This window comes from Protomyctophum parallelum (assembly GCF_964188405.1).
Source record: "Protomyctophum parallelum genome assembly, chromosome: 9".
Classification (NCBI taxonomy): Eukaryota; Metazoa; Chordata; class Actinopteri; order Myctophiformes; family Myctophidae; genus Protomyctophum; species Protomyctophum parallelum.
Genome location: NC_139706.1, coordinates 33,522,446 through 33,536,464, shown reverse-complemented (window position 1 = coordinate 33,536,464; position 14,019 = coordinate 33,522,446). Strand labels below are relative to the sequence as shown.

Here is a 14,019-nt window from a genome sequence, read left to right as displayed (position 1 = left end):
ATATCCAATCTACAAGCTCACAACATGTCTGGTGGTGCACAACCCTGGCGTGCTAACACCCAACCCTAACCTCTAAGGGTCATATTTTCGTCAGTGCATTACCCCTTATCCCTACACTTCTTCGCCTTTTTTACTATTTTGAATAGTTCAAATAGCCGATCTACAAGCTCGTGACGTGATGATTTAGATCAATTTTAAAATGTTATTTTCTAAAAAAGAGAGAGAGAAATAAAAATAAAATGAAAATAAAATAAATTTGATTTTGAATTTAAATTGAATTCACCTAATGACATACACCAAACAGCCTATAGACGAATCCACGCAGGCGTGCCCGGGGCACAATCATAGCTGCGGTGTCACATTTAGCGCAGCTTGACACCTCAGCATTGATTGCATACAGCTGGCCTATAGGGCACGGCTCCGCAGATTTGTCTATTGAAAGTGGTTAAGCTCACATTGGGCGGGGTTAGAGGTCAAACGTTTTCATCAGCTCTGTGTCAGATTGCCTGGTTGACCACCGCTACTGTCCTACTGAGCAGATAGAAGGATTTAGTGAGGTTGATATCATGTGCCTCCCCTCCTCCCACCCCCTACATGTGGAGATGTTACGCAATCACACTTGTACAATAAGTCTTTGTGCTTGTGACGAGCCGTCCCGGGTCACACACCCAGCGTGGACAGCGTTCACATGACGACCAGGCACTGTTCTGCCAAGATCAATACCACCATTATTTCAAACCTTTGCCTCCATTACGATTAATGAAGGCATCATTTGAAGAAAACAACTGAATTGAACTAGATGATCAATGTTTTATATGTTTTGTCCCCCTCCATTGCACAACTATGTTTGGATTTAGTCGATTGCTTTATTATTATCTATCTATAAATGCACCATGTCTCTGTCTAACTTACTTAAGTGTGTACTAAGGCTAAGTGTGTACAGAAATGGATCTGCGACTCACAAATGTTTGGTGTTTGGGAACCAGTGCCCTGTAACATCCTGAGTGCTCATAAGTGGGAGTGTAATATAAGAGGGTCTTATAAAAGGTACATGTTTAGGCCAGTCTATGGTGTGAGTCATCTATGACATCACTACTATGACATCACTGGCTCTGGCCTAGTGATGTCTATACTCGTTGTCAGAGTACCAGGGTTCCAGTCGGGAAAGGTATAATTAGTACATTTGCTTAAGTACTGTACTAACTTATATTTGTGCTTTACTTGAGTATTTCCAATTTCCAATACTTTTAATTCTACTTCACTACATCTCAGAGGAAGATATTGTACTTGTACTCCACTACAATCATTTGAAAACTTTTGTTGTTAACTTGTTACTACTGTAGTTACTTGCAAAGTGGTTACTAAAACATACATTAACCACTTCAGCCTTATACATTTCAGCCATTTGAAAATAGCCAATCTACAAGTCTGAGCAAACTACGTATGCAGAATGTCCCATTTCACAAGTTTTCAAATGTAATGTAGAATGTACCATACTGTATATGTCTCCACCAGTACAGGTCAGGTTATTGTGGCCTCCTGGTGGCGCTATAATAGGCCAATGTGAAAAGGGTGCCATTTCTTCTCACGCCTTTGGATGATTTGATGCATTTTGTTCCAAAAATGTGTTTAGCAAAAATACACCTGTTGGTGGCGCTATAACAGGCCAATGAGAAAAGGGTGGGATTTATGCCTCAGCCTAGTAGGAAAGTGCGTGAAAAATTGCACACTGCGTTCATGTTATGAGGCTTTTAGTTCAATACGGTCCAATCCTGCAAACTTTGGAAGCCAATGTTAGACAATTAGGAGGGAATATGAAATAAAAAAAATGTTTTACAAAAGTCGGCCTCTTGGTATAGCGCTATAAAAGGAAGATGTGAAAAATGCAGGTCAAAGGTTTTTCCTTGGCCTCTAGGGAATGTGCATGCAATGTGAAAATATGCCTCATAATGCCACTATAACAGGCCATTCTGGAAAACTGCAAAGTTTGGCATCGACCGGGGTACCGGTGCCGGAGATTAGCTGGTAACAGACGGACTGACACACACACACACACACACACACGGACAGACACACGGATGGAGGGCAAAACATACTTTCTCCCTCTCCCCATGCTTTCGACCTGGTGGAGAGTGGAGACAAAAGATCTTTTGAAAATAGCAGATCTGTGCTATGCATTGTGAGATTGTAGATCAGCTAAGTACAGTACTTGAGTAAATGTACTCGGTTACTTTGCACCACAGATATCTACCACCACCCCCTTCTGCGGTTTCCACCCTGTCTATCTATGCTGGCCATGCCCTGCTCAGGCGGGCTGATGGCATGCCTGCAGTGCATGCCTAAATCCCCAGAAGGGAGACACAAGTAGCTGTCATTCAGGAGATAAGCACATCACATGCCAGCCTGCGTGTTCAACACAGACAGAGTGAGGCGAGCAGCCAAGATACCGAGTCCACTGACCGGCTGAGAGACCCTTGAGAAAGCAGGAAGACGATTACGGTTTAGTGTTTCACAAACAGTGGGCCGGGGGCCCATTTTTATGGGTCTCGACGAGTAAATACCCAGTTTTCTCGTTTACAAATTAGTATTATTTGAAATGAGTTTCAAAAAGAAAAACACAGCGTTTTAGGAAATTTAAATTATATTTCAAATATTAATTAAACGGAATTTCATGAATAGCAATGACAAGCATAATGTTTTGTTTATTTGTGCTCAATAATTGTCTAAACAAAAAGTTTAAAAAGTAGTATCACACTAAGGAACGGTTTGTCCATGCCTATCTTTAATTATCTTATTGCCGGCTAGCAGTTAGCATTTATGAAGTTCCAGTGCCACCAACGCGTTCACTTTAAGAGTCTGAGTCCGGTGGGGCGTTGCCATAGCAACTGGACCAATGTTAAAAGCTGCCGTGGGACTCAACCATTACAGTGCCGTCGCTACATATACGCGCAGTACGCGCTGCGAGTAGGGCAACACGCCGAGGGGGGCAACAAAATGTGCCAAAAAGTGCCCTCAAAATAACAATTTTCTCTTCATTTTGACAAGCGGCTGTGTGTGCGTCCTCACAAACAGTGAAAATACCCGATCTGGATGAGGAATAGCAACGCTCTCGTCGGGAGGGGGGCAGCACAAATTTCCTACAAGTAGGGCAACCAAATGGTCAGCTATGGCCCTGAACCATTATATAAACGGAGTATACATTGGGGCGCAAAAATAATTAATGAAGAGTACACGAAGGACATTTTCTGTGATATGAGTGCTGGCAGTTCCTCTCCTGATATTGAACACTTTTGAGTGGTGTGTTGTACCTCGCATTGTTCCTACTTTGAAACTAAAAAGTTAGGCATGTCTGAAAAAATGCCCCACCTTCAAAGAGCATGAAGTCACACACAGTTCAAGACATCCTGTCAAGAATTAACAGGAAGTGCGTGGGCCCTCCCCCCCAATCACATGTCAAAATGAACTGTGTGTGGGTTGGGATGTTCTCGCCAAGAGCACTGCTGGGATACTGTTGGGATGGGTACAACAACTAAATCAAACAAATCTATTTAACCCATCATGAGAAATAATCATTTAATAAAATAATTGATTAATAATCTATCCCAATTTTGAACATGTCACTGACTGTACGCTAAAAGTACAATAACTACATCTAAAATCAAGTGTTTAAAAAAAAGTAATTTGTAAATCTGGTATTTTCACTATTTTGCACAACACTGTTGTGCAATGAAATAGCACTTCTTAAGTGGTTAATCGATTCGTTGTTATGTTAAACTTTTTTTCTTTACATTGAAGGAAATAAAACTGATCATAAAAGTAATCGATAGAAGTATCACTAAGAAAATAATGGATATAGTTGCAGCTCTAGAGTGGGTTGTTTGTGAGGTTCTCAGAATTAAAAGTAAGTGCCCTGTAAGTTGGGATACTGTTTGGATTCTTTAACATGATGGTATGTAAACAAAACGCTTACATGTAGAGGCCTGAATCCTCCTCATGCCCTCATCAGCTTGCAGACCGAGAGCTCTCAAATTGGAATGCCATGCGGTTCTGCTCCTTCTCTGTGTGATATACAGTACACCCACTCAAAACAGCTTTTTACTTTTCCTTTCATGAAAATAGTCCTTTTGCACACCTACAGGGACAGCTGAATCTAGCCTCGGGCTAAACAATATGCTATTCTAAAGCACATTCTTAACATTTGTGGTAGAGAAAAACTAAAAAACTAATCTAATAGACAAAAGAACAAGAGAACAAATGACCAAGAGATGTCTACATTGTAGCCATATTATCTTGGCTAGAGACAGCTCTGCCATGAAGGGCTACCAAAAAACTATTACCAATCAAGGGTTTGTCTGCACCCTTATGCTCATCATGTTGTACACACATGCATGTGTGCACAACAAACCAGAGCCTTGTATTAGAGTTACGCCGACCCGGGGGCAGAAAACGGCACCGGTCATATGGCTCATGTAACTCGAAATAGTGACAAATGCTCCTAGACTCTAGTGCATTCTGTAAACTTCCGGTTCAGCAACTCTCCTTAAAAGGCTCTGACCATAAACTGGGTTCACACGCACGCACGCATGTACACACACACACACACACACACACACACACACACACACAGCTGATGTTGTTTGTTTGTTTTGCTCCTGTGAGACACATTCTATTTACGAAGGTGCCCAACAGGGGCCCTGCGGGCAACAACATTTCACACATCCGCAAGAAAACAATGTGCACACAAAAACATAAGTGAAAGGGTGATTTATACGACTGCCGGTTTCGCACACCGGAAGTAGCACATCTACAGGGCAAAGTTGTGAGCTGGTATTACCAGTGCTATCTACAGGGCAAAGTTGTGAACTTGTATTACCAGTGCGCAGCAAAATATAACTCAAGCCGAAGAAGTGCTGTAAGTGCTGTAAGTATAACCAAAGAGCTTTGAAATTACCAAGATAGCCAATCTTAAACAAAATAACAAAAATGAATGGTGTCATAAGGGGACACGGTTAGTGTGTGTTGACTTCTGGTCCCCTAAACCCACATGACAAAGATGAATGGAAGTATTTCCAATCTTGTTTTTTCGCAACGTGTTCTTCGGTATAACATACTGTGAGCTCAGCTGGTGTGAGAGCCCACCGTGGCACTGGTGAGGGAGCACAACCTCTGAATGCAACACAATCAGAGGCTTCCTGCAACAGCATGTGTTCTTGGGTGAGAAGAAGACACTGGATCCATCATCCCCCTGCCAGCTCACTCACTCTAAGTCTCTCTGGATATCAAGAGCCTCGATCCAAATGCCAAATGTAATGTAATTGTAGGCTAGACTCGGCTTTGATGCGGCATGATGATGGCATACATTCCACTGGACCCTCGGAGCTACGTGATCAACGAATACAGTGTCTATTTTTATGTTCGGCGCAGCAGAGCACATGATTCCTCGCACACTAAAAGACACCGCCAAAATACGACCCCTGTTGACCCCCTCAGGCTAAGACACTTATTAGGCACTCAGGAATTTGGTTGAGGCTGGGCCACTCAACAAGTGGCAGAGAATCAGATAAATTCCATGCTAAGGCTACTGTTAGTCAGTCAGTGATGGCGGCCTGTTTTGACAGCAGTCAATGTACGTGCCAAATGATGCCATTCTAATTGACACCAACATTGCTGCCACTTCTGCAACAACTACAATAGAGGGAGCAACAATACTACCACTATGCTACTAATAAATTATTAGTTTCTGAAGATGTTTTCCAAGTACTGTACTAGAAATGAAACAAACATGTCAACAAATGGGTGGAGCGGAGGGATTTCTCGCTTGTTATTGCGTTCCTTACTTCACTATGGATTACATAATAAATGTGCAAGCCATATGGTTGGCAAGCCAAACCCATACAGTCATTCCTCTACAGTTACTGCATGTTCTTCGTAAAAAAAAGAAAGGAAAATAAACTACCCAACAGCCAACACACACATGCATACACGCACACACACTCACACTCGCCTGTGCCACTGCCTGCTCTACCAGGTCTCTCTCTCTCTCTCTCTCTCTCTCTCTCTCTCTCTCTCTCTCTCATAAACACACACAAAAACTCTGCTCAGACAAACAGCCTGGACACACAGTGGGCACATATTTCTGTTATATTAGAGAGAAATAAAGGAGCTATTAAAGGGGAGGGGAAAAAAACATAACATCGAAAAAGCCACTACATAAGTGCCCACATAAATATGTTGCAGAAAAATTTGTCCTAATCCCCTGTTTTTAGGACCCACTGTAAAGTGAAAATGGACCCACACTTCTCCTCCAATGCTAGAAAAACCACCAGGGCAGTGATCTATGATCTCATCTAGACTTACAGCCTTGGAACTCTTCCATTGACGGTGAATAGGCGCATGGCTTCCAGCACTCACACAATGTTTTTTTTAAGGGCGCCCCTCCTATGCCCAGCTTTCCGGATCTGTGTGAATACAAACATGGCTTGTGATTGGCTGATCCCCCCATAGCGATGATTTGATTGGCTGAGCAAAGTACATTGAAGATAAAAGTGAGGGGAGAAAAGTGAAGACGCCAAAAGTGATTGGCCGGAATTACATTTGTGATGATTTGATTGGCTAAACACGGAATGTGATGTATGATAGAGTGCCCCTCACTTCACAAGAGTGTGATGTTTTTGATTTGTTTTTTTCCTCAGTCATTCTCAACCTTTTGAATTTCTAAATGTTTGAGATGCGCAGACCCACATTTGACAACCCTTTTTCCATCTCTGGGACCTCAATCTACACTGTGTAATATCCTCAGTGTTAATTTAACATTGAGAATGTTAAGATTTAACCAACTGGTTCCATTCCTAACACTCTCTGAGTTATATTTGGACCATTGGTGGTCCTGGCCTAGACCCTGACATTGAACCATTGTTTTTGACATTTTACATGAAATGGCTTCATTCTGTAGTGTTCTCAAAGAACCACTGGTGCACAGAAAAGATCATCTGCATCGATCACCAGAGAATAGTCTCTTTCATTTTTCTGTTTTACTTCTCAAATTGATTACCAACACCCATCTGACAGATTGGTCTGCATGTGGACTGTGGCAAATGTTGACAAATTAAAACAGCATATGCCCATGGGCAAAACAGCTAAAACGTGCATCCTATAAATTCAGAATGATCTTGTGAACTTCTCAATCTATCTATAAATATGACAGGCAGAAATGTGCTCTGTGTTTTTCCTATAGGCCTATTTAAACGCTCTGGACAAAATAGTTGTACTTTTGTTTTCACATGTGATTTAAATCTGTGGTTTATAAGCATTGCTTAAGGAGGCGTGTGGCCACAAACCTGCCATCATGAAGCAGCTGTGCATGTGTTTTTAACACGTGTTAACTATCTGAGTAATCTGACTAACATCCATCTGACAATAACAAGAAAGATAGATCTCTCTGAAAAAAGGGGAAGCATGGGCACATTTGATTTGCTGCTGTAAATACTGTATGCATACTTTATATTATAAGCCTGTCATAAACCTAGATCGTGGTTTATTAATGCCAACAAGATAGCCTGTGACGAACACTTAACCATAACATAACAAAACATTAGAAAAATGCATTCCAGCATGTCAAAGTGGCCCATTTGACATGTTCTGTGGTTTGCTACTTTGAAAACTGTTGCAAAGTAGCATATGTACTGTAGTTGTACACACCATTGCCTAGGCTTATAATTAACACAATGTTTATACAGGCTACTAATAATGACCTTAATCTTAGTCTGCAAGATTGTGTGTCATTGAGGGATTAATGTTATGGATAAGAAACCGCAAACTTTGTAATATGGGCCTAGCCTATGCCATGCTATGTTTACTGTTTTAGCACATTTGATCCATACATTTCATTGCCCCAGTTTCAAGTTTCAAGCATATGGTTTCAAGCTGGGTGAAAAACACTCAAATATCCCGCTTTTCAAAATTCATAGGACATTGGTTTTCGTCACAGTTAAAATAATAAAACAATTTACATTAGGCTATGTTTAATGTATCATATGTTCAATTCTGATGAAAGGTGCAAACTCCTAAAACAATATTGTCCCCCGGCCAGCCTAATGAAAACACCAGGTGTAAATATAAATAGAATGATAGAATGTCCAATTAAAAAAAAAGAAAGGAAAAGAAAATAAAAAAAGAGGGGGGGGGGGTGTCGCCAAAATAGCCGATTTACACACGAACAGGATTTAAAAGTTGTTGAAAATAATGGTCACTATAAAAAGTAACGTAGGCCTACCTCCATCCCTTAGATGTGTTAATTCTCCTCTGCTACTAGCGTCGGTCTTGGAGTGGATGTTGTGTGTGAGTGAAGTAGCCTAACTGAAGTTGAAGAGAGAGAGACAGAGACAGAGAGAGAGAGAGAGAGAGAGAGGGAGAGAGAGAGAGAGCTAGTGTATGAATTTACAGTTTTACACCGACCAAAGTGCTTGAAAAGGGGCAGGGTATGTTTATATCTGCAGCTGAGCCGGGAACACGCCGGAGGAGGAGCTATAGTTAAAAGGAAGCGTGTGTGTGTGTGTGTGTGTGTGTGTGTGTGTGTGTGTGTGTGTGTGTGTGTGTGTGCGTGCGTGCGTGTGTGTGTGTGTGTGTGTGTGTGTGTGTGTGTGTGTGTGTGTGTGTGTGTGTGTGCGTGCGTGCGTGCGTGCGTGCGTGCGTGCGTGCGTGCGTGCGTGCATGCATAGACTTAAAAAAAACTAAAAAATATGTAGGCCTAAATTATTTGAAACTGAAACTGAAACTCAACACCATAGCTAGTCATCTCCCTTCTAAAAGAAAATAAATGTTCTTTTCTTTTAACCATGAAACTGATGAAAAAATGAATAACCATACCTCGTGATCAGTGATCACTCCAACATCCCACACAGTTCAAGTGGACATTTGTCCACTTTGGACATGGTCACATGCAGTGACCTTGACCTTTGCCAACATACTTCTAATCAGTTCATCCTTGATGGTTGGGTGTTGTGCCATTTTGCCAAATGTTATCACATTCCCTCAAGGGGTTTGCTGGGCCGTACAGCCCGGACTCACACATCCACGAGCGGCAACCGGCAACGTGCCAGATACGTTTCGCCAATGTGTGAGTCCGTCAGTCTGGCCTCGAGCCAATGTGTTCACAAGGTCAGGACAGATGGACGGACGCACAGACAGACATACACATATTATTTTGTTAATAGATAGATGATTCTTACTGCTTTGATGTGGGAAATGTTATCACCATCACGCTTGCAATCAATATTCTTCGTCAAGTCATTCAATTAATTAACAGCTGGGCTACAACACACAGCCTACAAAAAAAGAAGGGAAAAAAAGAAAAGACCCTGACTGGAAATATATTTTCTGAAAATATTCCTATTTTAAAATATATTTATTGGTGCAATTTCTAGTTCTAGTATTAGGGAATAATTAGAAATATAGTATACCGGTAATATAATCAAAAGAACATTTCAAAATGTGTTTACTAAACCGATGGAACACGTTGTTGGAGTAAAGGTATACTATAAAGAAAGTGTATTTTCACCACAACCTGTAAGTATAGGCTAGTGTCCCAGTGAAGTCATCACATTTTACACAACGGTAAGAAACAGTCTTGAGGTGGATGTATCATATCTGACAGGAAATGGTACAACATTTCATGCGTTTCAAACTTGAGGAAGTGTCTGGCGGTTGGCAAAAAGCAGAATGTCTGTGGTTGTTGTTTAGTTCCATGTCAGCAGTCTTGCAAAACAAAATACAAGTTACATACGCATTTACTTTGCCCTGTGTTAACTATATATATATATGCCTAAACACACACACACATACGCACACACGCACGCACACACACACACACGCACGCACGCACGCACGCACGCACGCACACACACACACACACACACACACACACACACACACACACACACACACACACACACACACACACACACACACACACACACACACACACACACACACACACACACACACACACACACACACCAATCATTTCCACTGTAGTAGTGTGGTGGTGTTTATACTGTACCTGCAGAAACACACTGCCTGCTGTATTATGCATGTGTTTTTTCACTGTTTGTTTTGGTAGACACTAGACAGTGAGAGGGCAACGTGTTTCTGCAGGTAAACACCACACTACCCCAGTGGCTGATGACTGCTGATAGATGGACATATTGTGTATAAGAAAAGTATAATTGTTTAATGTAAACACAAAGTTACATGCCTTTAAAGTGGTTAAACATATTGATACTATACTATATAAACTATAGCTGGCGACCGCCTGGAACCGCCTCACGGATCCTTGAGGCTCCCCGGGCCCCACTTTGACAACCACACTGGGCAAGGGTCTTCCAGCAACCATGAGAAGATTGAAGATGTTTGCTCCAAACCCACTGAATGGACACACCTATGGAGTGTCCCTAAATGTGCACTCCTGGTCATGGAGTAAAGGTAGGCCTATGCCATTTTTGTGCTTTTGTTTTGTACATTTTATTTGTAGTGCACTTTACATTTTAAGCTAATCTCAGTTCTAAAACAACATACTACCATGAAGAAAATGGGAAAAAAGAAGGGGGGGGGAATCACATTGAGGCCTCAATGTAAGGTAAAGAATGTTTTGTTAAAAAAGGAAAGTCATCCGTTCCCTCTTAAAGACTTTGGTGCTCTCTAGTGGTCAGGGAGGGCATTCCACATTCGGGGAGCAGAATCTGAGCAGAGTGTGTGTTGTGTGCGTGTGTGTGCGTGTGTGCGCGCGTGTGTGTGTGTGTGTGTGTGTGTGTGTGTGTGTGTGTGTGTGTGTGTGTGTGTGTGTGTGTGTGTGTGTGTGTGTGTGTGTGTGTGTGTGTGTGTGTGTGTGTGTGTGTGTGTGTGTGTGTGTGTGTGTGCGTGCGTGCGTGTGCGTGCGTGTGTGTGCGTGTGTGCAGTGTTGGTGTTTCTGACATGGATCCTACTATGTGATGATCATTGCAAACAAGAAAAGTCCATACACTTGCCTGCCACGTCATGTCTGAAAGCCACTACATATCGCAAATCTCCACAGTCATGATCGACTGAAAGAAAAGGTCGTGAATACAGATGATGATGGACACACTTACTCCTGCAAGTCCCAGTACAGAGAGGACTTAATATTCGATCTGTACATGTTTTTTGTTTGGTGTTCATAATAGTAACTTTGGGAAATGTGTTTATTTGCTGGTTTCTCAGTCTTACGGAAGAGATGTTCAAGTACCAGTGCTCTGAAAAGAAAAAGGGAATATAAAGTGTTTAAAAATACGTTGTTGTCATCCTACTCCTGAAATAAAAATCACACCCGTGTGAACCAAGTGGTGCAACTCCCCTCTCTCTCCCCCCTCCTCTCTCTCTCTCTCTCTCTCTCTCTCTCTCTCTCTCATTAGCAGGCAACAGTCTCTCTCTCTCTCTGTTTCTGCATGGCACAACAGCGCCCCTACTGGTACTCATACTGGTGCTCATTAACGTCACATGTGTGAGTGTGTGCACGCTCAAGGGAACATGGCCGGCTTCAAGCAGGGCTCGAACCTGAGAGGCTCCGTGTACAGTAGACAGTACAGGTGGTCTTACCACAAGGACAAGCTGTCCATTTCTTAGAGAAAGATTTATAATCTAAAACCCAAAGAAACATGTGTGGGTGTCGTAGCCTAGAGATTATGCCAGTGATCGACCTAATGGCAATAAACTCTCCGGCGGTTGACAAATTGCCATCGCCATTTTTCTCTCTCTGTGAAATGCACTTAGAGCGACCATTATTTTGAATATGACTGTAGGGGACACTTGCTGCCGGTGTAAATCTAACTCAGGGGGCCAGGTAATATAATATCAGTGGCAGATTACATAAAATGAGCAGCACATACTGTACACAGCCAGCCAAAACCCCAGGGCTCAGCTGGCCTATGTATTATCAACGCACACACACTAGACGATAATGATCACATTTTCATATTTATCTGCTCTTTATTGAGTTTATGCTGCAAACGTTAATGCATGGGAGTAGGCGCGTGTGCACACACACACACACACACACACACACACACACACACACACACACACACACACACACACACACACACACACACACACACCCCTATCTGTTTGCAGAACCACACAACAAACACATCAACACGAGCAATGAGCCAAAGCTAATGGTATGCTGGTATATTTTCCATGTTTTAATGTATGAGATACAACCAAACAAAGGACATACAGTATGCACTACCGTTAACCACAGATGCACATAGAGCTACAATTTCATATCAATTCAACGTTACATCAAAACGTCACCCAGGCTGCTATTAAGAGTTTATCATTATTTCAATTTCCTTGAAAGTTCATAGACGTGGATGAATGACAACAGAATAGCAAATGTGAAATGGTGTTTAGTAAAACCAGTGTTAAATGTAACTTTTCTTAAACTCAAGACTAGTGTACAAATGTCAATAAGCAAGCATTGACAAAAAGCATTGGAAATATGTCTCAGTGCATAATATACATATAAATAACTCAACATTACATACCGTAGCACTGACAAAGACGATCTTTTATGAATATAAAAATCTATTTTCTTGATAATAATTCTGCTCTTAAAAGCAGGTACATCGACTATGAACAATGAAATGACAGAAACTGCATTACAAGACCAAATGATAATCCACTAACGACAGATATGTCTGAAAAAACACACTTGAAAATCAGTTTGTCATGTTTCATTTGCATTTAACACCTTTGCCCCAAGATCAGTGGCTCTGTGGCCCTGTGGACAGAGATTCCGAGTCTTCCTTAATGGGTTGCATTCTAGCCATCATTTAGAATGAGCAAGAAAGAAAGAAAGAAAAAAATAAACTTTTTCAAAAAACTATTTAATGAATTGTTTTTCCCCTCAGCGAAGATCTACAAGCTCACAATTAGGAGTAGGGATGAAGGGATGACCTATATGGGGATCTGATAAATTCATTTAATGAATAAAACCTAATTTTAACCAACCAGTGGTAGAGTAGCCTATGTTTACTTTACAATACTCTTCCATCGAGAGACCCTGGTGTTCATGGGTAATTAAGACCCCTGCAGGGCTGTATTTTGCGTGTCTTAAGTACCAGGTCTTATTCCCTAACTTGAGTAAACGAAAGACCTGGAGGCGTGGTCAATGCTCTTTGGCCACTCAGAATAGCCAAATGGCATTGATCACACCTCCAGGTCTTTAGTTTACTCAAGTTAGGGAATAAGACCTGGTACTTAAGACACGCAAAATACAGCCATATAGTCACCTAGCTACTTGTTGACAATGTCTCAACTAGATAGACACGCACGCTCAGTGGAACGCAGATCTCCGCCAGGCTAGATTGAACTCCATATTTCTCCATATTTATCTACGACATATGACTCAATAATTGGGTAAGGTTTCAACCTATAACCCAAACACCACTGACTCCAATAATTATAAAACAAAAGTTAGACATTTAAATGCATGGAGGTAGTTTCCGTGGCCTACTGGCAGCATGCATACGAAATCTGGCACAGATCGGTCCAGCAGCCTGCGAGATTAGCTCCAGACAGACATACAGACACCCAGACAGGGGCGAGTTGCGCACCAACAGTGTGAGAATCCGCTATCTATTTCAGAATGGCATACATACATACAGTAGTACTTGGCAATGAAAGTAAATGAGACTATGTTGAGTCAATGACATTTGCATCTTGTTGATATGAAATGTCACATGCTTCTGCTTTTAAAGTACTAATTTTTAAATGTGAAAACAATCAGTATAGAGCATCTGCATGGCCTTTACCTAAAATGTTATCAGAAACTAGTTTTGGAAACTATTTTCTGATAACAAAGACATCCGGGGCAGAAGGGTCGCTAAACTGCCTAGGTTGAAATATTTGATTGTGCTCCATATGTCTTTAGCCTCGCACTGACCTGACCTCCTAAAACACAACACAAATAGACCACCCTCTTGTGCAGTCTGCTGCCAGCAGTAG

General features: G+C 41.7%; 1 protein-coding gene across 3 annotated transcripts in view; it reads right to left on the bottom strand.

The window, feature by feature from the left end:
* The window catches only part of LOC310864822 (capZ-interacting protein), a 31,945-nt gene extending 23,542 nt beyond the window's left edge, over positions 1-8,403 (bottom strand). For 2 of the 3 annotated variants that reach the window (XM_083773613.1, XM_083773614.1), the window contains exon 1: positions 8,273-8,403. In XM_083773613.1, coding sequence (XP_083629739.1) covers positions 8,273-8,278 — 6 coding nt within the window. In that variant the 5' untranslated portion in view covers positions 8,279-8,403. Of the gene's footprint in view, positions 1-6,357; positions 6,448-8,272 lie in introns of those variants that run through there. The other variant, XM_083773615.1, reaches the window with a different exon arrangement.
* Between the last annotated feature and the right edge of the window lie 5,616 nt (positions 8,404-14,019).